The sequence below is a fragment of the Stegostoma tigrinum genome, chromosome 2 (genome assembly GCF_030684315.1).
Source record: "Stegostoma tigrinum isolate sSteTig4 chromosome 2, sSteTig4.hap1, whole genome shotgun sequence".
NCBI classification, from domain to species: Eukaryota; Metazoa; Chordata; class Chondrichthyes; order Orectolobiformes; family Stegostomatidae; genus Stegostoma; species Stegostoma tigrinum.
The window spans coordinates 46,091,848-46,119,098 of NC_081355.1; the positions used below are offsets into that span (position 1 = coordinate 46,091,848).

At 42.3% G+C, this 27,251-nt stretch overlaps 1 protein-coding gene across 2 annotated transcripts in view; it reads left to right on the forward strand.

The window, feature by feature from the left end:
* Nucleotides 1-21,526: 21,526 nt before the first annotated feature.
* LOC125460559 (progressive ankylosis protein homolog B-like) overlaps nucleotides 21,527-27,251 on the forward strand; it is a 124,500-nt gene continuing 118,775 nt past the window's right edge. The window contains exon 1 of one of the 2 annotated variants that reach the window (XM_048548151.2): nucleotides 21,527-22,007. In XM_048548151.2, coding sequence (XP_048404108.1) covers nucleotides 21,909-22,007 — 99 coding nt within the window. In that variant the 5' untranslated portion in view covers nucleotides 21,527-21,908. The remainder of the gene's footprint in view (nucleotides 22,008-27,251) is intronic. The other variant, XM_048548142.2, reaches the window with a different exon arrangement.

The window sequence follows — 27,251 nt, forward strand, 5'->3', positions numbered from 1 at the left end:
TATTTCGAGTGGGGCGGCATGGTGGCTCAGTGGTTAGCACTGCAGCCTCACAGCGCCAGGGACCCAGGTTCGATTCCAGCCTCAGGTGACTGTCTGTGTGGAGTTTGCATATTCTCTCCGTGTCTGTGTGGGTTTCCTCCAGGTGCTCTGGTTTCCTCCCACAGTCCAAAGATGTGCCAGTTAGGTGGATTGGCCATGATAAATTGCCTGTAGTGTTCAGGGGTGTGTGGGTTATAGGGGGATGGGTCTGGGTGGGATGCTTCAAGGGGCAGTGTGGACTTGTTGGTGAAGGGGAAAAGGAGTGAGCAGAGAGTTGGAGATGGAATCAAAAGTGAAAGAGAAAAGGATGGGAAAGCAGATAAATAGATTGTTGAGTCATTTAAGGAAAAAGAGAAGTTAAATAGCTGATAACAGGAACTATGAGCAGCTGAAAATGGGTTGGCTGTGCTGAAACTTAACCATTTCTTCTCAAAAACAGAATTTGCTGGAAAAGATCAGCAGGTCTGGCAGCATCTGTGAAGAGAAAATCAGAGTTAATATTTTGGGTCCAGTGACTCTTCCTCAGAGCTGTTCTGAGTTCTGAGGAAGGGTCACCAGATCTGAAATGTTAACTCTGATTTTCTCTTCACAGATGCTGCCAGGCCTGCTGAGCTTTTCCAGCAGCTTCAGTTTTTATTCCTGATTTACAGCATCCGCATTTCCTTTGGATTTCATTTCATCACAGAATTGGGATATAGGGACGTAAGGAATGGACATGGAAGGAGGTGTTCATCGTCTGTAACTGTCAAGATCAATCTTGAATCCTGAAGGTGGTAAGTCCCTTAAGTAGAAGATGAGGTATAGTTCATCCAGCTTGCATTGATCCTCGCTGGAATACTCCAGTAAGCCCAAAACAGAAATGACAACATGGTGGTGTGTTGTTGGGGCAGGCACCTGGAAAATCTGCATCATTTTTATGGCATGGAGCTTAGGAATTCTGCAAAGTGGCCTCCCAGTTGTATTTCATATCCCCAATGTAGAAGTGAACACACTAGTGAGGAGCGAATACAGTAGACTAGATTGAATGAAATGCTGATAAATCACTGCTTTACCTGGACAGTGTGTCATATGCTTTGGATAGTGAGGAGGGAGTAAGCAAAAAAGCAAGCACCTTCAGTGATTGCAAGGAAAGGTGTCATGGGATATAGGAAGATCTTGGGAATAGAGGATAAATGGGCCAGAGAGCATCTTCCAGTGGGTCATCAGATGTTAGTTTGCTCAGTTGACTAGAAGGCTGGTTTGCAGAATGAAGTGTTGCCAACGGCATGGGTGCAATTCCTGCACCATCTGAGCTTACCATGAAGGCTTCCTCTTTTCAATCTCCCGCCTAAACTGAGGTGTTAAACCACCATAAGTCACCCCTTTTTAATGAGAGAGTAGGATTACAGTGGCTTTACTTCCTTCTGCACTGCAATGATTGTCAAACTCTATAACAAAAACAGAAATTGCTGGATAATTTCAGCAAGTCTGAGCACCTGTGAGGAGAAAGCGGAGTTAATATTTTGGGTCTGGAGCATTCTGAAACATCTCTCCATAAAATGCTGCCAGGTCTGCCAAGGTTCTCCAAAAGTTTCTGTTTTTGTTCCTGATTTTTAAAAAATCTGTAATCATTGTTGATGGTTTGAAATCTTCATTTAACATTTTCTGCTTGTGGGGTTCGTTGGGGTGGGAGGCAGGTATCAAGGCCATTATGCCAAAGGGCAGCATGGTGGCTCAGTGGTTAGCACTGCAGCCTCACAGCACCAGGGACCCAGGTTTGATTCCAGCCTCGAGTAACTGTCTGTGCAGAGTTTGCACATTCTCCCCATGTCTGCATGGGTTTCCTTTGGGTGCTCCAGTTTCCTCCCACAGTCCGAAGATGTGCAGAGTAGGTGGATCGGCCGTGCTAAATTGCCCGTAGTGTTCAAGGGTGTGTGGGTTATAGGGGGATGGGCCTGGGTGGGATGCTGCAAGGGGTGGTGTGGACTTGTTGGGCCGAAGGGTCTGTGCCACACTGTCGGGAATCTAATCTTTCTACCGCTGTATGCGAGTTCAAATCCAGCAGTCACATAAATGAAGAGCTGTGTCAGATGAGCTCTCTCCATGTTGTATACATTAAAAGGAAGCTGTACAGCTTCTCTTAGACCTTGTGATAGTTAAGGTGATTAACTCTCTGAATGATTCAACCCCCACTTTAATTAATTAGGAAGAAGTCAGTTCACACTTCCAGAAGATCATTATCTCTGTCTCCAACCCAAGGAGGCATTATGGAGACACACAGTGATATAAATTAATTGTCAAATTAATTTTGACAATCGGTGGTTTTTTCAATGTTCTTTGTTTCATTTAAGAGCTAACTTTTAAAATTCCAACATTAGAAACAGCTGATTAAATCGCACTTTTGAATTTGAGATTAACATATTTTTCTAAGAAGTCAAAGAAAAGATTCACCACCAACTTCTTAAGGCCAATTATTGATAGGCAACAAATGCTGACCTAGCCAGCAATTCCCACATATTGTGATTTTTTAAAAAAAATGTTTAAGTGGTTGGGTAGCGTGCCAATCAAGCAGGTTGCTTTGTCCTGGATAGCGTTTAGATTCTTGACTATTGCTGCACTCATTCAGGTAAGTGGGGCTTATAGCACCTCTTGATTTATGTCTTGCAGATGGCGACCAGGTATCACAACTTGAAGATGGTTATTCTTGGCTTAATTGCCTGCTTCTGGCTTGCTTTTGCAAACATAATGTTTATGTGGGCACTGCAATTAGGTTTCAGATCTTTGACAACTTCCAGAATGTCGATGGTGGGGGTTTGGAGATTGTAATTAGTATTGTGTCATTAATGCCTTTGAATGTCAAGGCATCATGGTTAAATTCTTTTTTATTGGATATGGCACTTGTGTGACATAAACAATACTTTCCATTTATCAGCCAATCTTAATGTTTTCCTTATGATGCTGCATGTGGGCATGGACTGCTTTAGTATTCTTTGTGAATGTTACTTAACATTACACAATCATCAGTGAACATCTCCACTCTGACATTATTATAGAGGAAAGATTTTTGATGAGGCAACTTAAAATTAGCCTTGGACGTTGTCCTAAGGAATTCCTGCAACATTTGTCCCGTAGCCTCCAACAACCAAAGCAATCAGCTTTTTTTGCCAGGCATGGCTCCAGCCCATGGAAACTTTCCCCTAATTATCTGATTACCATTGACTTCAATTTTACTAGGGCTTCTTGATATTCCCTTTGATTTCAAACACAGTTATTCCCATCTCAACTCTTAATTTTAGCTTTGTCCATATTTGGACCAAGTAATGAGAGGTCAAGCTAGTGGCCCTGCCAAAACCCAAACTGAGCATCAGAGAACGGGTTATATGCTGAGTAAGTGCTGTGAGTAAAATACTGAGGAAGTCAAAGACTGAGGGTTGGCACTAGAAAAAGATATGCCTCTCACTATTGATCTTATATGGTTATTGAACATCTTGTGGCAGAATGTATCCATGCTCTCAGGACCATTGTCTTAGGCATTCCTAGACATGACTGCTTAGTTTGATCCCTGGCCTCTTCGTCCCTTCCCCAAGAAACAACTTTCACATAATACTCCAACCAGGACACTCAGGCCCATAACTCTATGTAAAATGGTTGGAGTATGGAAATGAACCCAAACTAGATCTGAGCTATATCAGAGATAACAAAGTGTGGAGCCGGATGAACACAGCAGGCCAAGCAGCATCTTAAGAGCACAAAAGCTGATGTTTTGGGCCTAGAGCGTTCATCAGAAAATGTCGAGGCCCAAAACATCAGCTTTTGTGCTCCTAAGATGCTGCTTGGCCTGCTGTGTTCATCCAGCTCCACACTTTGTTATCTCGGATTCTCCAGCATCTGCAGTTCCCATTATCTCTGAGCTATATCTGATATGTGATACATGGACTTAATTTCACCTAATTGTGAAATTTTTTAAATGCCTGAATTATTATTGATTAAGTTGTTGGTACTGACACACTGTATTCAGGGCATTTTGAGCCAGAATCATATTGAGATGTGTTTGCACCGGAAGCTGGACTCTGAACTGTCTGTGGCTTAAGTGATCACCAGCAGTTTCCTTGGAGCAGAGTCAAGAGGCAAATGTAAAATTCTGATTCCATGTCATACTACAGTGTGACATACTACAGCTCCTGAACTGCATTGACTTATTTATCAAATCAATGGGGAATGATTTTCCATTAAGTTTTAATGCGACAGCAGTGAGTTCTCGAAGCACAGATCTTCATTGCAGGTGCACTGGCAGCTAGCATTGGGAAAAGACTGCAGAAGCGAAACTGTACACAGGAACAGGATTCTAGCTCCAGGATTAGACCAAGCTGCAACTCAGGATTGCTTGCTTGGTCTTTTAGCACTCATTTAGCATCTTATTGTATGCTTGCACCAATGCATGCTTTGCATTACCTTGTCTTGCTGTGCCGATAACCTCTGTCACATAATCAACTAGCTTGCTTTGCTGCTCAGTTGAGAAGGTACACATCTTGCTGTACTACAGTGTGCTATGTCAATCTTGCACCAGTTGCCAGCAGCTTACACAACATATACACTGTGTGTGCAGTAAACAGGCATCATGTTTCAATGTTTAGGGGATTGGTCTCCACCAAGGCCCATGGAGGGTCCCATCATAGTAAGTCAAAGGCAGCCTCTGATATAAGTCCAGAGGTTATGGCCACAATCAGGCATATGCTGGGAATTAATCCAGCATGCAGCCCATTCCCTTGAGGTCTGAAAAATGAGTTATGGCCAGTGTTGTGACTTCATAACAGCCTGCCCCATTTGGGTATGCAGTTAGGGCTAACATAGCCTGGGAAATGTACAGCCTCCAGCTAGGGATCTGGATTCTTCTTAGACTGTCTGGGCTTAGACACTATCAGCTCATCAGGTCCTTTGATAGAAACTAAAATTAAATGGAGATAGCTTAATTAGGTTCATGGACTCCCAGCCTGTAAGTGCTAATCAAATTGCAAGAAAGAAAACTTATAACTTATCAATTTCTGCTACGTACTGCGTTCTATGTATGAATGCGTTATAGCAGATTTCAGCCCTCATTCAGTACTGAAGAGTGCTGTTTTTCAATCTTTGGATGTAGTTCAGGCCCTGATCTTTGGCCTCTCAATACAGACATGAGTGAATAGATTAGAGGACCTTCATATGAGTCAGTGCTTGGGCCTGGCCCAAGCAGCAGACCCTGGAGGAGGCCACTAGACCTGACTACCTGCCTGCTTTCTGCAATTACATCCTGAGTATCCACAGAGAAGGAGCATCTGGTGTCACTGACTCACTTCAGATCTTCTGTTGAGTGCATCATTTGCCCCAAAATAACATTTCAAATTAAAATCTTTTTTTTCCGATAGTTCTCCTTTAGGAAGCTGTTAAAATGCAATTAATTAAATAATTTCTGAAGAAGGGTCTAGGCCCAAAACTTTCCTGCTCCTCTCTGGCTGTTTAGCCTGCTGTGTTCATCCAGCTCTACACCTTGTTATCTCTAATTAAATAATTAGTTGTTTGTTTTCTGGTTCTAGAAGGCGCTTGATAAGGTGCCACATCAATAGTTATTGTGAAAAATAAATGTTTATTGGTGGTACATTTGGCATACATAGAAGAATGGCTGGCTAACAGAAAACAGAAAGTAGACATAAATATAACTTTGATAAATGGATCTTTTGCAGGTTTGCAAAATGTAAAGAGTGATGTGTGCTACAGGGATTGGTGCTGGCGCCTCAACTGTTTACAATTAATACATAATAATTAAGATGAGGGGATGTTAGGATAAGCTGTCAAATTTGCTGATGACATAAGTTAAAAAGCAGAGCCTCAAAAGTTCCAACTTCGGCATTATTACCTGAGCCACAAATTGGAAATTTTTGCAGACTTAAAATGGACAAATCCACCGGTCCAGGTGAGATGTATCCCAAGCTGCTGTGGAAGATGAGCGAGGAAATTATAGGGGTCCTGACTGAAATTTTAAATCGTCTCTGGCCAGGGGAGGTACTAGAGGCCTGGAGAACAGTTAATGTGGTTCATTTTACAACAAAGATTGTAGAGATAGACCAGGGAACTATAGACTAGTGAGTCGAACATCAGTGGTAGGGAAACACTGGAGAAACTCGTGAAGGAGTAAACTAATCTCCATTCAGAGAGGCAAATTTATAATTCAATTAGCCAACTATTTTAATTGCATCAAATTGCCATACATTATGTATCTACTAATCACCTGAAAGCATCCTATTCTATGATTTTGTAAGATATCACATTATGGGCTTCTTCATCTTTATATCATAAAACTCTTTTTTTACTGGCCCATTCACAAGCGCTCTATGTTTAGTATGACTACTGTTCTTGTTCATTCATAAACTTTACTAACGATCCATTCACACATGTTCTATACTTACTACTAATACTGAGTTCTGATTCATTCATAAATTTACCACCCACACACCAGCACATTAAGCTAACTATCACGGCATTCCATTCATCCACTCATAGGATAGCGGTCTTGATATTTCATGATCATCAAATAGAGTTTCCGTGAAATTGAATGAATAAATAAGTAAACGAGCAGTAGTAGTGAAATCCCAAGACGTGGCTGTGACACTCTTTCAGAGTGAGTGAAATTCCAAGACACAACTGCGGCACTCAGTTTGTTGCTCTCTGTTTATTTTGCTAAGTTTGTAAACAATTCTTCACTTAGTTAAATCATATATGCCTAATTATTTTCTCTAGTATTTTCTAACGTAAAGATAAGGGGACTAACCTTTCTTAATCCTTTGGATTATTTGTTCTTGGGTATGAACCTCGTTTAATCACTTCTGATGTATGTGTACATGACCCTTAGAACAGAACATAGAACAGTACAGCACAGAACAGGCCCTTCAGCCCACAATGTTGTGCCGACCATTGATCCTCATGGATGCACCCTCAAATTTCTGTGACCCTTATTTTGTAATATTTGTTTGATCATCACTATGAATTCCTGATTTCTTATTTATTCCTAGTTTACCACACTTGCTTGATTAAAAACTTGAATTTTGATGTTCTATTTATGTAAAGTCTGAAAATGTTGTTTGATCTCAGTTGAGTGTCAGTTCCTAACATGCTATTTGCAAGAGTTTAGTTGTTTGAGTGTATGTTGTGCTTTGCTTGAGCTTGGATGATCGTATAGTAACCACACAGAAATTGGTCTGTGATCATGTGATCCATCATAATTCATGTTCAGGATTACGAGGAGGAAGTGTAGCCAGATAGATCACTCAAAGTGGCAGAATTGGATAATTCGCCAGGCATGTTGGGAAATCAGGCCAAGCATTGGCCAAAGCACCTATGCAAAGATACTGAAATAAACAAGCTGCTATGAAGTGAGGTTGGATAAGCTTGGGTTGCTTTCTTTGGAGCAGAGTAAGTTGAGAGGGATAAAGTTAGGGTTAGAAATGTATAAGAGTATGAGGGGCATGAACAGAGTGAATAGAAAGTAGCTTTCCCTTTAGTTGAAGGGTTAATAACAAAGAGACATAATTTTAAAGTGAAAGGCAGGAGGTTTAGTGTCGATTTAAAGAAGTAACATTTTCACGCAAAAGGGTGTCAGGGGTCTGGAATGCACTGCCCGGGAGGGTAGTTGAGGAAGAAAACCTTACAATCTTTAAAATGAGCATCTAAAGCATCACAATATTCAAGATTATGATTCCCCAAGAGTAGGAAAGTGGTACAAGTGTAGGTAGTGGTATATTTTTGGCAGGATAGACTTGATGGGGCACAATGCCTCTTCCCATAGATTCATAGAATTATACAGCACAGATTTATAGCCCTTTGGTCAATCATGTCAATGCCAACAAACAAACACCCAAAAACCTGCACTTGGCCCATTGCCCTGGCATTTTAAGTGCACATCCAGTTATCTCTTAAATGTTGCAACAGAACCTGCCTCCACAATACTCTTAAGAAGCACATTCTTAATTTCTACGATTCTTTGGGTGAAAAAATCATTTCTCAAATGCCTGCTAAACCACTTGCTCCTCATCTGAAACTAATGACCTCTGGCCTTCTATACAATGCGATTCTGTAATTCACATTCAAATTGGTGAAGTGCAAATCAGCTGAGAGAAATGAATATATAGCTCAAAGACTGGGCTGGGAGAAATGAGAGAAATGTTTTGTGGGGACCAATACTGGAGGTAGTGGAATCTGCACCATTGGGCCTGTCTCCATCTGAACTGTGTCAGGGCCACTGTGTTGGCCAAACACATAATTAAGAAAGTAGAGAGAGTTCTAAATTAAATATTGGGGAAAGGGATCGAATTTCCGAAAATGCAGCCAAGGCACGGCTAAAGAGAAAGGTATTTTTGGGGAAATGACAAACAGATTATGACAGGAAAGCGTAGTGAGTATGAATCAAAGAGTCAACCAACAGATAAAACTAGAATTTACAAAGAGAGTAAAAAGATAAAACTAATGGCTCGGTGCATGAATGCACATAGCAGTGAGGGCAAAATGAATGAACTCGGAGAGTAAATAGAAATGAATGATCCTGATCTGATAACCATTACATAGACATGTCTGTAAAATGATACGTGCTGGGTTCTGAATCTTGGAGGTTATTGATATTTAGGAATAGTCATCCCTCAACCTCCTACATTCCAGTCCCAGCCTATCCAGTCTATTCTTATATCACGATTCAATTTTATATCTCTATTCCTGGCAACATCATAGTAAAGATTTTCTGAACCCTCTCCAGTTTAATAATACCCTTCCTATAATGGGGTGATCAGAACTGAGCACAATACTCCAGAAGAGGCCTCACCAATATCTTGTAAAACCTCAATATGACATCCCAACTGCTACACTCAAAGGCCTTAGCAATGAAGTAAAGTGTTATAAACGCCTTCTTAACTTTGTCTCGCTATGATGACCCCTTCAATCTCTCTGTTTAACAGCAACACCCGGGGACCTACCATTAATTGTATAAATCTTGTCCTTTGTTGTATTACCAAAAAGCAATACCTCACATTTGACCAAATTAAACTCCATTTGTCACTCTTCAGCACATTGACCCAATTGATCAATCTTAGATAACTCCTTCACTGCCCAATGTACCACCAATGTTGGTGTCATCCGCAAACGTATTAACCATGCCTTCAATATTCTCATGTGAATAATTTATATAAATGACAAACAAAAGCGGACCCAGTACTGATACCTGTGGAACGCCTCCAGGTCAGAGACCTCTGGTCCAAAAAACAACCACCAACCTATGTCTCCTACTATAAAGCCAATTTTTTTTATCCAATTGACAACTTCAACCTGAATGCCATGTGACAGAATTTTACTATATTAATATATATAGAATCGCTACAGTGTGGAAACTGGCCCTTCAGCCCAACAAGTCCACACCAACCCTCAGAGCATCCCATCCAGACCCATCCCACGATAACCCACTGAAACTACACTCCCCTGAACATCACAGGCAATTCAGCATGGCCAATCCACCTAACCTGCACATCTTTGGCCTGTGGGAGGAAACTGGAGCATCCAAAGGAAACCCACACAGACACAGGGAGGATGTGCAAACTCTAAACAGTCACCCTAGGGTGGAATTGAACCCAGGCCCAGGCAACAGTGCTAACCAATGAGCCACTATGTTGCCCAAATTACTAATTAGTTTAACATGCAGGACCTTGTCAAAGACTTTACTAAGACCCAAGGAAACAACGTCAGCAAGGCTGTTGCCGTTAGGTTCTTACCAAATTGTGGCTCCATACCATCAAAGCTTAAAGTTGCCCTCAGGTGTCAGTATCTGAGGTGGGCAGAGATTCAAGAGTCAGCCTTGCAGATGCTCCTTGTAAGCCTTCTGTACTCTTCTCCTCAGAGGTGAAGGTGGTGGCGTCTGGGTGAATTGGGCTTTTTGCCACAAGGATTGTGGAGATATTGGCTGTACCTGCAAGATGCAAGAGCAAAAGCCATCTTAGCCTATAGCTGGAAGTGGTGTACAAGAATGAGACTGATAGCAGGCCTTGGATATCTCTATATCCCGGCAGGAATAGTAGTGAACTTCTCCTGTGAGAGTCAGGATTCACCCCTTGAAAGGGGGCGAGGAGCTGAATTTTGGGAACCTCCCCACCATTATTTTCTCACTGAGATAAAAGGAGGGGTTTAATGAGATGAAAATGGTGGCACATCTGTTGGTGCTAGTGTGATGGGTAGACACGTGGTGAGGTGTTCCAAGGCAGTGAGGAAGCAATGCAGAGGACATGGTGGGTTAGTGATGTGGGAAATTGGGTTAGGTGAGAGTGAGTGAGGGTAAATAGTTTAGGTATGGTTTAGAAGGGGTGGACGCTTGGAAGTTGTTTCCGGTAGGTGGGGAGACTAGGATCCGTGGGCACAGCCTTAAAATTAGAGGGGGTAAATTTAAAACTGAAATGAGATGACATTTCTTCACCCAGAGAGTGGTGGGCTTGTGGAATTCATTGCCGCAAGTGCAGTGGAGGCCGGGATGTTGGATGCCTTCAAGGCAGAAATTGACAAATTCTTGATCTCAGAAGGAATCAAGGGCTACGGGGAGAGTGCAGGGAAGTGGTGTTGAAATGCCTATCAGCCATGATTTAAATGGTGGAGTGGACTTGATGGGCCGAATGGCCTTACTTCCACTCCTATGTCTTATAGTCTTATGGTCTTAAGATAATAGTAACAGTGGCAGCGTAAGAGCCTTCAAGCTAGGTTGTCAGTATCTAGTGTTACTGTCTCCTCTGCAGTCCTCTGGAAAGAGAGCTTTTCTCTGCACAATCTTCTCAAAAAGAATTTCCATGTTCCTGGTGGAGAACTATGGCGCCATCTCCACCTTCTCTGATATGTTCAGGTTCTGTCCACCTATGAGTACAGCAGCTTTGGAATGCCATTGCTCAACCGGATGCACAGCCAGCTTGTAAAGATTCTACGGACATACATACTCATTTGGCATATATTCACTGAGTTCTAGGAATAGTGTCTCACAGGATGAAGCTGAAATTATTAATGAAAGATGCCATAATGGGATGGCAGGTAATTAATGTGACACTTTTATTAACATATGGTAGGGCAGCAAGGTGGCTCAGTGGTTAGCACTGCTGCCTCACAGCACTAGGACCTGGGTTCGATTCCACCTTGTCTGGGCGGAGTTTGCACCTTGTCTGCATGGGTTTCCTCTGGGTCCTCTGGCTTTCTTCCACTGTCAAACGATGTGCAGTTTTAGGTGGATTGGCCATGCTAAATTGCCCATAATATCTAGGTGGATTAACCATGGGAAGTGTTACAGGGATGGGGAGGGGGTCTGGGTCTGTATGGGGTGCTGTTCTGTTGGTGTGGACCCAATAGGTCGAACGGCCTGCTTCCACACTGCACAATAGTTGGCAGGCACCAAAAACAGCATGCCATACTTAAGAGTAAATCAATCTGGTTAGCAAGTTCTCAACCCTCTCAGACTACCAGTGTAGTCCAGGTATGGAAACTTATCCTGGAAGATACAGTTTACAGATTGAATTCAATATTTGCAATTTAAACCTGAGGCTTGTGCCATATACTTCCTTTGTCAGTGCTTCTGGTTCTCAAAATGCTCTGCTTTGAAGTATCTAAGATCTTTTTATTACATGAGAGGTGCTTTAAAATTGAAAATTAAAAGCAAAAGAACAGTGAGGTTGGAATTATCACAGCCGTTGAACTACATAGGGATTGACAAATCAATTGGGAAAATAGAATGAGATCAGGAGAAATGAGAATCTAGATAATAAGAAGAAAAATTTGATTCTCCAACCAAGGTGAATCTCACTAGAGAGTGAATATTGAGACAATTTTCTTCTAATTGGAGAGCTGGAATGGTTTCGTAAAGCATTGATAATGTTTGACAAATCCAACTGAATGTTTTGAAGGGATGTCTAAAGTAGTGGACAGGGATTTGTGTTTATACTTCCGGAGGGCATTTGATAAAGTACATCATAAGAGGCTGTTCACAACTGTTAAAGCCTACGGAATTGAAGGCACGTTATTAATCTTGCTAGGGGATTGACAATGATAATGGGCAGAGGATAAGGATAATGAGAAGGTGCTCACATCGCAGGATGCAAATAGTGGTGCCTTACATGAATTTGTGTTCGGGCACCAAATATTCACAATAATTATTGAAAACAACCACACATTTTCAACATACACAAAGATGGGCAGCATTGTAAGCAGTGTCAGCTGCAGCATGAAGCTACAAAGTGATATTGATGGATAATTGAAGGAGAACTCTGGCAAATGGATTTCAATGATGACAAATGTGAGATTATCCCATTATACTGAAGAAGGACAGAATAAGGTACTTTCTAAATGGTGGAATACTTTCTAAATATTTTCTCACACATATAATAAATAAATCACTCATACATAAAAATACTTTCTAAATACTTTCTAAAAGTTGGAATCAATGGCCATCCAAAGGCTCTTGGGCACCCAGACACAAAAATCATTAAAATGTCATGAACAGGTCGAGAAAATAATTTTTAATAAAGGTTAATAGAATCTTGGCATTTACATCTAGTGGACAAACATACTGAAATCACACTTTAGGCATGCAAAGCCTTGTTTAGGCCATATCTGATGTGGTGTGAATAGTTCTGATACCATTCCTTCAGAAGGCTAGATTAAACTTGGAAGGAATGCAGCCTTGATTTGTCAGAATCTGAATGATACCAGTGCTACAGAGTTAACTTCTGAAGCCATATTACAAAAACTGGGATTGCAATCCTCGGAAATGGATAAGTAAGGGCTGAATAATCAATGTTTTCAAGACGTTAAGGGGAATGGTTAGAGTAAATAGAGAGAATCAATTTCCATCAGTTGGTGTATTCAGAACTGCATTCTACTAATTAGAGCCATCTGCTATGAGTACCTCTTCAGTGTTGTTGTGAAGGGAAACTGGGGTCGCATGGTGGCTCAGTGGTTAGCACTACAGCCTCACAACACCAGCAACCCAGGTTCAATTCCACCCTCAGGTGACTGTGTGGAGTTTTCATGTTCTCCCCATGTCTGTGTGGTGTGCTCAAGTTTCCTCCCACAGTCCAAAGATGTGCAGGATAGGTGGATTGGCTGTGCTAAATTGTCCATAGTGTTCAGGGCTGTGTAGATTAGGGGGGTGTGTCTGGTGGGATGCTCTGAGGGTCAGTGTGGATTTGTTGGGCTGAAGTGCCTGTTTCTATACTGTAAGGATTCTATTTGCTGTAAAATCCAGGTTTTTGGCCCAAAGAAAGAGCAATATATTTTCAAGTCAGTTTAGTAGTCTGTGGTATGGAGGGAATGATGGTGTTTCCATGTGCAGATCTTTAAAAAAATGATGGAAATGCATATATTTGCATAGGAGCAATAGAGTCAGCTGCGGCTCATTTCCCACGGTCTGAGTGATGTGGCTGTAGCAAGATGTGTGAGAAAATCAGGCAACAAGTATGGGAAGTCCCGCATTGATATTGGGATCATCTCACTTCATCTCTTATGCTTTTTATGAGCAATGTGGTGAGATTCTTGCTACATAGCGACAGGATACCATTTGAGGATCATTGTTCCTTGTTAAAGGTCTAGATCATGCCACAATTCACCTAATAGCACACTCCCATTAGACTTGATAAAAAAGTTAGATGCCAAGAAAATGCAACATTGAAACCAGAAGAAGCACCTGGCAGATTTAGCTCACTGTTTGCTTCAAATCACCTCCATGTTGGACACTTGGACACTAACATCTTAGGGCGTGCTCCATGGGCACTGCTTACATCCCACATCCATGGACACTGGCATCTGACTTATGGCTCTGTCTAAGAATTCTCATGGTCCATCTCTAATCCACTTACAAATCACCTCTGTACTTCTGAACTATATCATTCAGGTAACTATCATGGTAATGCTGAATTGACTGCAAATCCCTGTGCACTTAGAGACAAAAACCCAGCTCATGGACTGGACCAGGCTGCATCTCTAGGCTTTTCACTTTTGTCACCGTGTTCACTCACTTTCACACTGCCCGGATCCCCACAGCTTTCCTGCCTTGCATTACCTTGCCCCCTCAACCAGGGACACCAAGTTTATACTGCTGCAGTCTTGCCTTGCTGTTTAGCATAGACACAAAACCAGGAAGTTCTCATAATTGACAGTAGGGCTATTCTCAGGGGATCTTAGTTCAGTAAGTCAAGGACAGCTTTCAATACCTGTCAAGGACGGCTTCCTATATCAGTCAAGGCTTTGCCCAGGGCAGTCAGATTCAAAATCCTTTACTCATAATGGATGAGGAATGTATAGAACCCCTACAGTGTGGAAGCAGGCTATACAGCCCATCAAGGCCACACTGATCTTCCAAACAGCATTCCTCCCAGATCCCTCACCTACACTGTACCCATAAACCTGCATTTCCCATGGCTAACCCACCTAGCCTGCCCAACCCTAGATACTATTTACTTGCTACTACATACTACATACTACAATTCACCATGGCTATTCCTCCTAACCTATACATCTTTCGACTGTGGGGGGAAACCGGAGCACCCAGAGGAAACCCACATGGACATGGGGAGAATATACAAATTCCACACAGACAGTCACCCAATGGTAGAATCGAATCCAGGTCCTTGACGCTGTGAGGTAGCATGCCCACTGAAACATTTATGATGTGGAGAGGAGTCACTGAAACAACTACATTGCAAAATCAACAAGTTTCATCCCACAATCAGGCTTAACATGGACTAGTCTTTGGAGTCAGTCTCATTCTTGGACACACACATCTCCATCAAGACAGACACCTCTGTACCTCACTCTACCGCAAGCCCATGGATAACCGCATGATGCTGCATTTCCCTAGCTTCCACTCTAAACATCTGAGCCATCCCTTATGGACAAGCCCTGCGCATACACAGGATCTATTCAGATGAATAGGAACGAGACAGATATCTGAAGGTGTTGAAGGACGCCCTCATAGGAACAAAATATGATGCTCAACTCATTGATTGCCAGTTCCGATGTGCCACAGAGAAAAACCATCGTAACCTCTATAGAAGACAGACATGGGATAGGTCCAATAGGATACCCTTCATCGTCAAGTGCTTCCTAACTACACCATGTTCTTCACAGCCTTCAACACATTATCAATGACGATGACCACCTCGCCAAGGTCTTTCCCATGCCTATACTTCTCACTTCAAACAACCACCAAACTTGAAACAGACCATTGTTTGCAGCAAACTACCCAGCCTTCAGGACAATATTGACCACAACACATTACAACCCTGTCATGCCATCTCTGCAAGACATGGGCGCTACCACCACACGTAGAAACAACAATGATCATGTGCACAGCAGATACTCATATGATTCAGCCAACGCTGTCTATCTCCTGTGCTGTAGGCAAGGATGCCCCGAAGCATGATATATTGGAGAAGCCATGCAGATGCCATGACAACGGATGAATGGACACCTCACAACAATTGCCAGACAGGTAATTTCCCTCCCAGTGGGGGAACACTTCAGTGATCAATGATGCTCGGTATCAGATCTTTGGGTAAATGTCCTCCAAGGCAGACCTCGGGATACACAAAAGCACAGAGTCGCCGAGCAGAGGCTGATAGCCAAGTTCGGTACCCATGAGGACAGCCTCAACTGGGATCTTGGGCTCATGTTGCACTATACGTAAGCCCAAAACACTGTACACTCTTTCACACACACAAACATACATACGTACACACACACTTACTTACACAAACACATGCACACACGCGCACATACACACACTCACATGCTCACACACAGATCCTCTCTCATACAAACACTGTCTCTCAAACATACAGATACTTTCTCTCTTTCTCCCCCTACCTCCCAATCACCCACCACACACACACACATGCACACACGCACGCATGCACGCACGCACACACACGTGAATTTATGGGGTGAATTTGTATTTGCAGATACATTCTATTTTGTTCAAAAAGCACATAATTTATAGACAATCAATGTGGCGTTTTATAAATTCCTACTTTATAAATTCAGACTCCAAACCAAAACTCAAACTGATTGTAAACAAGGCCTCACAACCAACATGCACTGTCTGACCTAAAATGACACCTCCACTTTACACTGATAAAACATTTAGTTCTCTCAGGACAGTAACTTGAAAGGAATTTGGGGATTTACATATACATATTAATCAATTAAAACGACCTAACTGATTAAAGATTTAACCCGCATCTTAAGTTTGTTTAGTACATCCTCATTAGTGGTATGACCCTTTGATCTTTTACTTCTAAATGTTGTATCTGATACTACCTCTCTCACTAACACTTGAAGAAGGAGTAAGGCTCTGAACCAAAGAAACCTGTTGAACTATAACCTGGTGTTGTGTGATTTCTGCCTTTTTTTTAAAACCCGTAATTTTCTCTCTTCATTCCTTGATGCTGCCGCTTTCAACCAAATGATGGGCTAATGGTTTTAGGGGGTGGGAAAGATGAAAGTTAGGGAAGCTAGTGCAGACAATAGTAAGAGTGGTAAGTATGAGTCTGTGTACAGTATGAATGGGAGATATCAGAGAGAAGGTGATGGTAGTGCAATGGAGAAGGGTGTTGACCTTCTTCCTACATTTCTGGGCAAGAAGATGATTAAGAGTGCTTTAAACTGAGTGATAAACTCAGACCAGGCTGGTGTGATCTAGTGTTAGACTATAAGACCATAAGACATAGGAGTGGAAGTAAGGCCATTCGGCCCATCAAGTCCACTCCGCCATTTAAATCGTGGCTGATGGGCATTTCAGCACCACTTCACTGCACTCTCCCCGTAGCCCTTAATTCCTTTTGAGATCAAGAATTTGTCAATCTCTGCCTTGAAGGCATCCAATGTCCCGGCCTCCACTGCACTCCGCGGCAATGAATTCCACAAGCCCACAACTCTCTGGCTGAAGAAATGTTGTCTCATTTCAGTTTTAAGTTTACCCCCTCTAATTTTAAGGCTGTGCCCAGGGGTCCTAGTCTCCCCGCCTAACGGAAACAACTTCCTAGCGTCCACCCCTTCTAAACCATACATTGTGTTGTAGTCTGAACTACTGGTCCTGGGGCTAGAGGAAGTCCTGCATGATGTCACCCTGTCCAGCAGGACCTTTATGATTTCTGCTAACAAAGTTGGGTGCCGAATTCTCCTGTCTGCTAGGTCCAGGGTAAATGTCAGGAACTAGCAGCTCTGGACTGATAGTTCTTGCCCACAATGGCTTTTTAAGGAAAACACATGCACCTAGACATTTATGAATTCTGGGGTATCTGCTGAATGATGAGTTAGTCCAGGAATGGAGTGTAGTAAGATCAGATGGGAGAAATGCCATAGGAAAGTGATAGGTATTGAATGAGGTGTGTTTGGTGTGATAGGATGAGAAACCCTCCGTAAAATCCTACACGACTTGAATTTAGCCAACAAAATATGATTTTCAACCCATCAGTCTGCTACCCATGTCCTTTTCAGTGTTGGAGATCACATGTCTGGAATGTATTGCATGAATTACTGCATCCAGTAACTAGTACTCACTTTTACCATTGCTGGTGATGAAGACAGTGAATGCTTAAGGTGGTGGTTGTGGTGTTGCTCAAGCTATTTGTTTTGCCTTGATGTTGTATGTTTTGAGTTGTCTTAGTACCGCACCCATTAAAGCAAATGGCAAGTATTCTATCACCCTACCGTCTTGTGCCTTGTGGTGTTGAACACAAGCTTTGGAGAGTCAGAGATGGGTTACTTATCACAAAATTCCAATGTTTCACCTCATCTGTAAATGGAGCACTTAGCTGGCTAGTCCAGTTAATTTCTGTCAATGGCAACCTCCAAGACTTTGATAGTGAGTGTTTTAGTGTATGTCAAAAAGAGATGGTTAGATTCTTGCTGGAGATAATCATTTGTTTGGCATTTGTGTGACACAAATCATAATTGAGTCTTGCACTTTGCATAATTGTCCTGTATTTTGTGGGCATTACATATCTGGGCAGTTTTCAGTATTGTTTATTAGAGGCCAATGTCATAGCTGTACTGGGAATAGATTGGGTTGGGGGCACAAGCAATTTGGGAAAACAAGTTTTCAGACCGAGGGTCGCTCCATCTAAAACATTAACTCTTGAGTTCTCTCCACAAATGCTGCCAGACTTGCTGAGCTTTTCCAGAATTCTCTGTTTTTGCATCTAATTTACAGCATCCACAGTTTTTTCAGTTTTTATTCAGGATCTGAGACATTGTGAATGGTGCTTAACAGTTAGTGTTATGTTTAATCGTCAGTGAACCACTCCCAGTTCTGACCATATAATGGAGGGAAATTCTTTGATTATGCAACTGAAGAAGGCAGGATCAAGGTCATGATACTGATGAACTCAAGCAGCTGAGATAATCAGCCTCAACAATCGCAACTAATCCTTTTTTTGGGTTAAGTATGATGTTAAGCAGTACAGGGCTTTCTTCCTGATTTCTATTTACATTAATTTTGCTGAGGCTCCTTGATTCTGCATTCAGTCAATGCTACCTTGATGTCATTCTCATCTCACTCTGGAGTTTGGCTCTTTTGTTCACATCTGGACCAAGCCTGCAATGAGACCTAGAGTTGAATGGTCTTGATGAAATTGGCCATTGCTACTTAGAACATAGAACATAGAACATAGAACAGTACAGCACAGAACAGGCCCTTCAGCCCACAATGTTGTGCCGACCATTGATCCTCATGGATGCACCCTCAAATTTCTGTGACCATATGCATGTCCAGCAGTCTCTTAAATGACCCCAATGACCTTGCTTCCACAACTGCTGCTGGCAACGCATTCCATGCTCTCACAACTCTCTGCGTAAAGAACCTGCCTCTGACATCCCCTCTATACTTTCCACCAACCAGCTTAAAACTATGACCCCTCGTGCTAGCCATTTCTGCCCTGGGAAATACTTGACAGCACTTTCAAGGGCATTCATATTTCTGTATTGCTGATTGAGAATATACTGATGAAATGATAATTGGTCTGATTGCTTTGTTCTGCATTTTGCGGGCAATGCATACCTGGGCAATTTTCAGCATTGTTTGTCAGATGCCAATGTCTTAACTGTACTGGAATACATTGGCTAGGGGCACAAGTATTTGGGAGAACAAGTCCTCAGTACTACTGTTGAGATGTCAGATGTCCAGGCTTTGCTATAACTAATTTGCATCTGTTTCTCCAATTGGCATGAATTGAGTTGGTAGTTAAAAGCCACCTGAAATGGTCAGCCGCACCATATACCACAATGCATCATGTGCATAGCACTTTTGATTGTAAATGCTTCAGAACTGTCTTTAACTCTCTTTATGGCTACCCCATCATTGAGGATAGGGATAATAAAGTGTGAAGCTGGATGAACACAGCAGGCCAAGCAGCATCTCAGGAGCTCAAAAGCTGACGTTTCGGGCCTAGACCCTTCATCAGAGAGGGGGATGGGGTGAGGGTTCTGGAATAAATAGGGAGAGAGGGGGAAGCAGACCGAAGATGGAGAGAAAAGAAGATAGGTGGAGAGGAGAGTATAGGTGGGGAGGTGGGGAGGGGATATGTCAGTCCAGGGAAGATGGACAGGTCAAGGAGGTGGGATGAGGTTAGTAGGTAGGAGATGGAGGTGCGGCTTGGGGTGGGAGGAAGGGATGGGTGAGAGGAAGAACAGGTTAGGGAAGCAGAGACAGGCTGGACTGGTTTTGGGATGCAGTGGGTGGAGGGGAAGAGCTGGGCTGGTTGTGTGGTGCAGTGGGGGGAGGGGACGAACTGGGCTGGTTTAGGGATGCGGTGGGTGAAGGGGAGATTTTGAAGCTGGTGAAGTCCACATTGATACCATTGGGCTGCAGGTTTCCCAAGTGGAATATGAGTTGCTCTTCCTGCAACCTTCGGGTGGCATCATTGTGGCACTGCTGGAGGCCCATGATGGACATGTCATCTAAAGAATGGGAAGGGGAGTGGAAATGGTTTGCGACTGGGAGGTGCAGTTGTTTATTGCGAACCAAGTGGAGGTGTTCTGCAAAGCGGTCCCCAAGCCTCTGCTTGGTTTCCCCAATGTAGAGGAAGCCACACCGGGTACAATGGATGCACTATACCACATTGGCAGATGTGCAGGTGAACCTTTGCTTAATATGGAAAGTCGTCTTGGGTCCTGGGATAGGGGTGAGGGAGGAGGTGTGGGGGCAAGTGTAGCATTTCCTGCGGTTGCAGGGGAAGGTGCCAGGTGTGGTGGGGTTGGAGGGCAGTGTGGAGCGAACAAGGGAGTCATGGAGAGAGTGGTCTCTCCGGAAAGCAGACAAGGGTGGGGATGGAAAAATGTCTTGGGTGGTGGGGTCGGATTGTAGATAGCGGAATGTCGGAGGATGATGCGTTGTATCTGGAGGTTGGTGGGGTGGTGTGTGAGAATGAGGTGGATTGAGGATAGGGATGTTTGCGGAGCTTTCTCCTCTGGTGAATTGTTTAATTAAACATTGGATGTAGCAGAACTTTTCTTTTGAAAAAGATCCAAATACTGCTGCCATGCACATCATTTATTGCACATTTCCTGATTTACTTGAGTGCCTCGCTGGGCCATTCAGACAGTAATTAAGGGTCAATCACATTGCAGTGGGTCTGTAGTCACATGTAGTCCAAATTGTGTAATGTTGGCAGATTCCCATCCTTAAAGGGCATTAGTGGACCAGATTTATATTTATGATGGTTTGATAGTTTCATGAATATTATTGTTGAAATTAGCGTTTTATTCCAGATTGCTAAATTGAATTTAAAGTCTTCCAGCTTCCATAATGGGATTTGAACCCAAGGATCTAGAACATTAGCTCAGGCCTCTGTGTTCCCAGTAATATTATCAGTATGCTAGCATCCCCCACGACAAAAAACTGATTCATTGGTTGTAAGATTGTTACACTCTATTATATGCAGCTTCCATTGTATAGCATACAAATAGTTGTGTTGCACCTTCATCAGGTTGGCACCTTATTTTAGCATTGTGTTCTCTGTGCTTCTGAACCAGGACCGATGCCTTAGCTTGACGCTAACGCTTGAGTGAGGGCTGTGCTTGGCTATGATCCGTAAATATTATGGTTGAATTCTGCTGATGATAGCTCACAACGCCCCATGGATGACCAGTTTTGATTAGTCCTCACTATCCATCACAGCAGAATCCTGCCTCCCTTTAAATCTTTGGAATATACTTTAAAGACCAGCAATTCTTCTAACTGACAATATTTTAAGCTTTTCAAATTTGGATACATACTACTTCTTTTTGTCACGTTTATAAGGCATATGATTTCGTTTAATTCCGTAGGCTTGCCATGCCTCTGCTGCTATTTCGCACCGCAGTGATCCACTTATTTTCTTACTTCACTGGCGTTTTGATCATAGCGCTAAATATTAAAGGGACCCTGTCCCTGGGACCTGGGGTGTCGGCAGTGAGACTGGCGCGTTGAGGAGGGGCTGGCAAGTGGCACTATTATTGGGCCCACGTGTTTGTGCCTCATCACCCTACTGCTATCCTGAGCCGCTGTTCGCTTTTCCTTCACTCATCATGTTGTCTCTGGGCACGGCGAGTAGCGTGATTGCGAGAGGCTTGTGGGTGTGAGTCACGATTGTTTCTGGCTCGTTTGCTGTACTGTTGGTCGTTGTTTTTCGCCCTCCTTGTTTACTGCACAGCAAAATGGCAAATGCGGCAGAAACTTCTGGGCGAGCTTCTCTTTTATATTGTGTGGAAAGAAAAGAGGTTGTCAGCTCTTCCAACCCAGTGTATTTCTGCTGAAATCCTCCTCTCTTTCCTTCCGAGTCTCATCCATCTGTGCATGTCGACTAGAAGAAGCAGGTGCCATGCTGAAAGTGACCGGATTTCAGACCCATTATTGGCCATTGGTTCGGTTCCTCGTCCCCCTGGCAATCACTAATATAGCAGTAGATCTCGGGGAACAGGTCAGTGATTTTTTAAAAAAATTTTCATTTTTTAATGATTTAATTTATGGTGTACTTTCACTTTCTAGTGGTGTATTATTAGCCGACGGCTACTGTAATATTTAGTATGCGCCACTGGGCGCTTTAAGTGTCTGTACGAAATATTATCGCGAAGACATTGAAGTGATAGGACGTTTTCTGCCGGGCTCTTAGGCTTGTCACCTTGATCAACCGGGCACTGATCGATAACACCGCTGCAGCCCCCTGACTGTGGTGTCACGTATAATCAGCGCGTAAGTCTCTGGCAGGCCCGTTATTCTGTTTATTTTGAGTAAAATTTTCAATTGATCAGTATTATACCTGAACTAAATTTGACTCCTGTGGAATCCCGGTCAAAGTGCGTGGATATGAGGCAGGCATCCGTTGGATCACTTGCCATTCCTCGGCCATGTTACGCAGAATTCCACATCCTATAATAGAATATTAATGCATCAGATCCTCCGCCCCCCCACCTCCGCTGGCAGAGTTCTTGGTTCAAAAATAGATCAATTGCAGTGTTCATCTGTTATATGTATGTTTGTTATGTAAATCCTGATTCCATGTCTCGATTTTCAAATACCCAACCTCTTCCATTCACTTCCATTATTTCCTAATCATGCTGTCTGGCCATCAAGGTCTAACTGTACCAAGTCTGCCTCTCTGGCGACTGCTATCTCAGTTGCAGCTGGGGAAAGGTTCATTTCATCAGCCAGATTGTGTGTCCACAGATTAATCTACTGTGTTTGCATAATGCTGCTGATTCAAACTGTTTGTTTACTGACTGGCTGCATTCCTTAGTATAAGAGACAATCTCATAAGGTGGCAAAGCTGGTGAAAAATTCTGCAATTGAATTTGCTTCAAAATTAGAGGCACCTCTATGATTAATACATTTGCAATTATCTTTTTAATGTCCCCTGTACTGATGGTTAAAATGACCAGTGTAATTTCTCTGGAGGTAGCAATAAGTCATGTTGAAAGCTTCCTTATATCTACACCAATTGTTATATTTAACTTGTCTGCAGTTAAAAGGTGAACAAGCAGCCAGGATATCCACCTATCTTGGCTGCAAAGTGAGCATGCATGGATATCCATTAGAGTACAGGTTGAGTTATCATGCCATTCTGATTGTTTGTTGGCAGACTCCATTCAATGTGAAGGCTTGCATATGATGAATGGGGAGTGGGTAGGAGAGTTGAAAATTAACTTGTCCTGTCAGCACCAACATCCATGGCTGCTTGTTTTCTAAAATGTCACCTGCAGTTCTATTATCAGTTCTACTTCTGAGATCACATTAAACTTAAGTTTGCAACCTGTGTGCTCTTTACCATTTGCCCATATGGGTATTCCATGAAACATCATGAATTATTTTGCCATATTATGGTGCAATATATAATCTTGGAAATTATAATTAGCTGCTCAAGGTGGCCTAACCACAGATCACTGTATACTTTGTATGGCGGCATGGTGGTTCAGTAGCTAGTGCTGTTGCCTCACAGCACCAGGGACCTGGGTTTGATTCCACCCTTGGGCAACTGTCCGTGTGGAGTCTGTGCATTCTCCACATGTCTGCATGGGTTTCCTCTGGAGATGTGCAAGCTTGGTAGATTGGCCATGCTAAATTGCCCGCACCGTTCAGGGATGTGTAGATTAGGTGAGTTGTAAGGGGATGTGTCTGGGTGGGATGCTCTGAGGGTCAGTGTGGACTAGTCGAACCAAAGGGCCTGTTTCCACACAGTAGGGATTCTATGAATTGGAATTAGCCTAGATTAAAGAAATCTGAATTTCATTGGTGGATTGGACATGGTTTTTTCTCCCTTTCTGAAAATCTGTCATGATCATATTAATTTCCAAAATGGCCAATTCTCATGTAATCATTCTGATAATGACCAAGTCAGCAGCCCTGTATAATAAGAGATGCAAAATTGGAGGAACAGAAATGAGGTGATATCCATGAGGCGTTGACGAAGGATGCTTCTTTGAAGGCAACAGGTACTGGCATATGGAAGCAAAAATTGCAGTGCTGGTCATTATGGATAGGCATTGAAGATGTCATCCAAAGAAAGAGGAACACAGTTGTGACTTTGAAATATTTTCTACTTGTGCTTGGAGTAAAGTCAGTGTTTAAATAGCTTTAAATAGTTTTGCTTGTTCTAGACCATTACTGAATACATTCTATGTTGTGTGTCTGATATATACAACACTTCATTTGTTTGTTGAAGTTATGGCATGTATAATGTTGTTTCAGCAGGATAACAGACACTGAATCAGCTTGATCCTTAATTGGGGGATATCTCAGTCTGATCCTTTGATAGTATAAGGGTTGCTTTACATAGAAATCACACCAAAGAAACAGACCATTCAGCCCAACAGCATTCTGAAGTGTTTATGAGTCTTCTTTATGTCACGACTTTTGTCTAATTAACATACTGATAAAGTTCCAAGTTTTCATGATTAAATTTACTCAAATATTAATGAGTTGGGTTCAGAGGCAAAATGCAATGGTTCGCTGACACTGTACAAGTAAATTGTTGACCATATTTATTCGTAGCAATCCACAGGTGACATGAATCCCTTCCAGTCTGACTATAAACAATAGAATTTGTCCTATGAAGTAATCAGCAGACGAGAATGTTAATAGTAAAACATTAAATTTAAGACTGCTTTCAGATGGCCCCCTTGTGGCATAGTGGTAAGCATCCCTACCGGGTTCAGGTCCCACCTGCTCCACGGATGTGTAATAACATCGCTGAACAGGTTGATTAGAAAAATAGGTTAAATTAAGAAAAAGAGTGCTTTCAAGCAAAATATGACGAAAGGCAGAATAGACTTCCAGGTCAACCAGTGATGATGGCATTTCTGAAACTATTTCAGAACAACTAGATGTTCAAAAGTAGTAGGAGATTGTTGGTTCTGCACAGGGATGAAACCAGATGCATCAGCTGAGATCCCTCATCAGAAGACACATTAGACCTCCCTGAAGTATTATGTACAAATGTAGATACCATGTTATAAAATAGATGCAAATGCATTGGAGAGAGTGTATAATTGATTTACTAGAATGAATGAGAAGTTTCAGTGTGAGGATAGATTGAAGAAGTTGGGACTTTTCATGCTGGGGGAAAGAGCTGAGAGGAGATCTGATTGAAGTTTTGAAAATCGTGAGCAGGCTAGACAGAGTAGAGCTATTTCTGATTCACAGAAGATCATAGATCATAGAATCCCTACAGTGTGGAACAGGCCCTTCTGCTCAACAAGTCCACTTGGACACAAACACACAAAAACAAAGTTGCTGGAAAAGCTCAGCCGGTCTGGCAGCATCTGTGAAGGAAAAACCAAAGTTAACGTTACGGGACTGGTGACCCTTCCTCAGAACGGATAGAAGGGTTCCCGGACCCATAACTTTAACTCTATTTTTTCCATTCACAGATGCTGCCAGACCTGCTGATCTTTTCCAGCAACTTTGTTTTTGTTCTTGATTTATAGCATTCAGTCTTTCGGTTTTTATTCAGTCTACACCGGCCCTCAGAGCATCCCACCCTGACCCAACTCCCTTACAACTCACCTAATCTACACATCCCTGAACACCTTGGGCAATTTAGCATGGCCAATCCACCTAGTCTGCACATCTTTGGACTGTGGGAATAAACCAGAGCACCCGGAGAAAACCCACACTGACACGGGGACAACATGCCAACTCCTCATGGTTGCCCAAGGATGGAATTGAACTCTGATCCCTGGTTCTGTGAGGCAGCAAGGGGGCATAGATTTCAGGCAATGTACAAATGAAGCAAGGGTGTTATAAGAAACACATTTTCATACAGTGAGCAGATAGGGTATGGAATGCGCTGCCTGGAAATGTGGAGGAGGCAGGTTCAACTGATGCTTTTGATTGTTACTTAGGTAGTAAATTGTGCTGGGATATAGGAAAAAGACAGGAGGTTGACACTAGATAATAGTCAGAGAAGGCATAATGGGCCAAAAACCTCATTCTGCAATTTTGTGATGAATTATCTTGTCACCTGATTAAAAGGCTGTGTGTTATTCCAGGCTTTGAGGTTAATCTAGTTCCTATAGTCTCTAGAAAACAACTAATAATTTTACACACACACATCGTATATGTCACTGGAATTTTGTGAAGTACAATCAGTCATAGTGCTGTTTAAAACTAACGGTGGCAGCAATGAGTTAGTGTTCTGTCATGACATTGTCCATCCTCCTCTCACAACAAAAATAAATTTGCCAGTGCTGTAATGTATTATACTTTTATAAGTTGAGCCAATGTTTAAAAATGCATGTGAAAAATGAGATGTGTGGATTCCAAACCTGAACTTTATGCTTTTCATGAGAGAACATTGCAAATCCTTAATTTGTGCATTAACGCACTATTTACCCCAGATGTGCACAAGATTTCCCAACATGGTGTAGTGTAATTTATTTGCACTGTGCTGCAGCATTGAAAATTTCACAGCCAATCATTAAGTTTTGTTTTACAATTGCTGTATAATCCCATACTCTGATTCAAGGCTAAAACCAGTACAGAAATATTGGTGTGAACTACATGGCTTGACCTTGAAGTAGTGTTTCTCTGAAGTCTTTATAGTAAATGAACTAAAACAATGTTTTACATGACTTTGGGTACTACACAAATTCTAATGCTATCATGTGTGTGCAAAGAACAGTACAGCAGAGGAACAGGCCCTTTGGCCTACTGAGACTGCCAACACAGCTTTGCTTCTACACTGTTTGTGTCTACCTATTCATATCTGTCAAGATGCCTTTTAAACGTTGTTAAGGATCCACTTCCTCCACCATCTCTGGCAACGCATACCAGGCACTTAAATCACTTTTTTTTTAAAAAGAAATTCCCTGTATATTTCCTTTAAACTTTCCACCTTTTACTTTAAACCTATATCACATTGTAATTGACATTTCTAACCTGGAGAAAGACTCTGATTATCCATTCTATTTATGCCTCTTAGAATTTTGTAAACTTCTACCGGGTTGCCCTTCATGCTTTGGTCAAATGACAACAAACCCAAGTTTGTCGATTCTCTCTTCATACTTAATACCTTCAAAAACCAGCAAAATCCTGGTAAGCCATTTCTGTACCCTCTGCAAAGCTAACACATTCTTCTTGTAGTATGGTGGCTAGAATTGGACTCAAATGTTGCTGAACTAAAATTCTATACAACTGCAACATGACAGACCAATTTTTGTACTCAGTG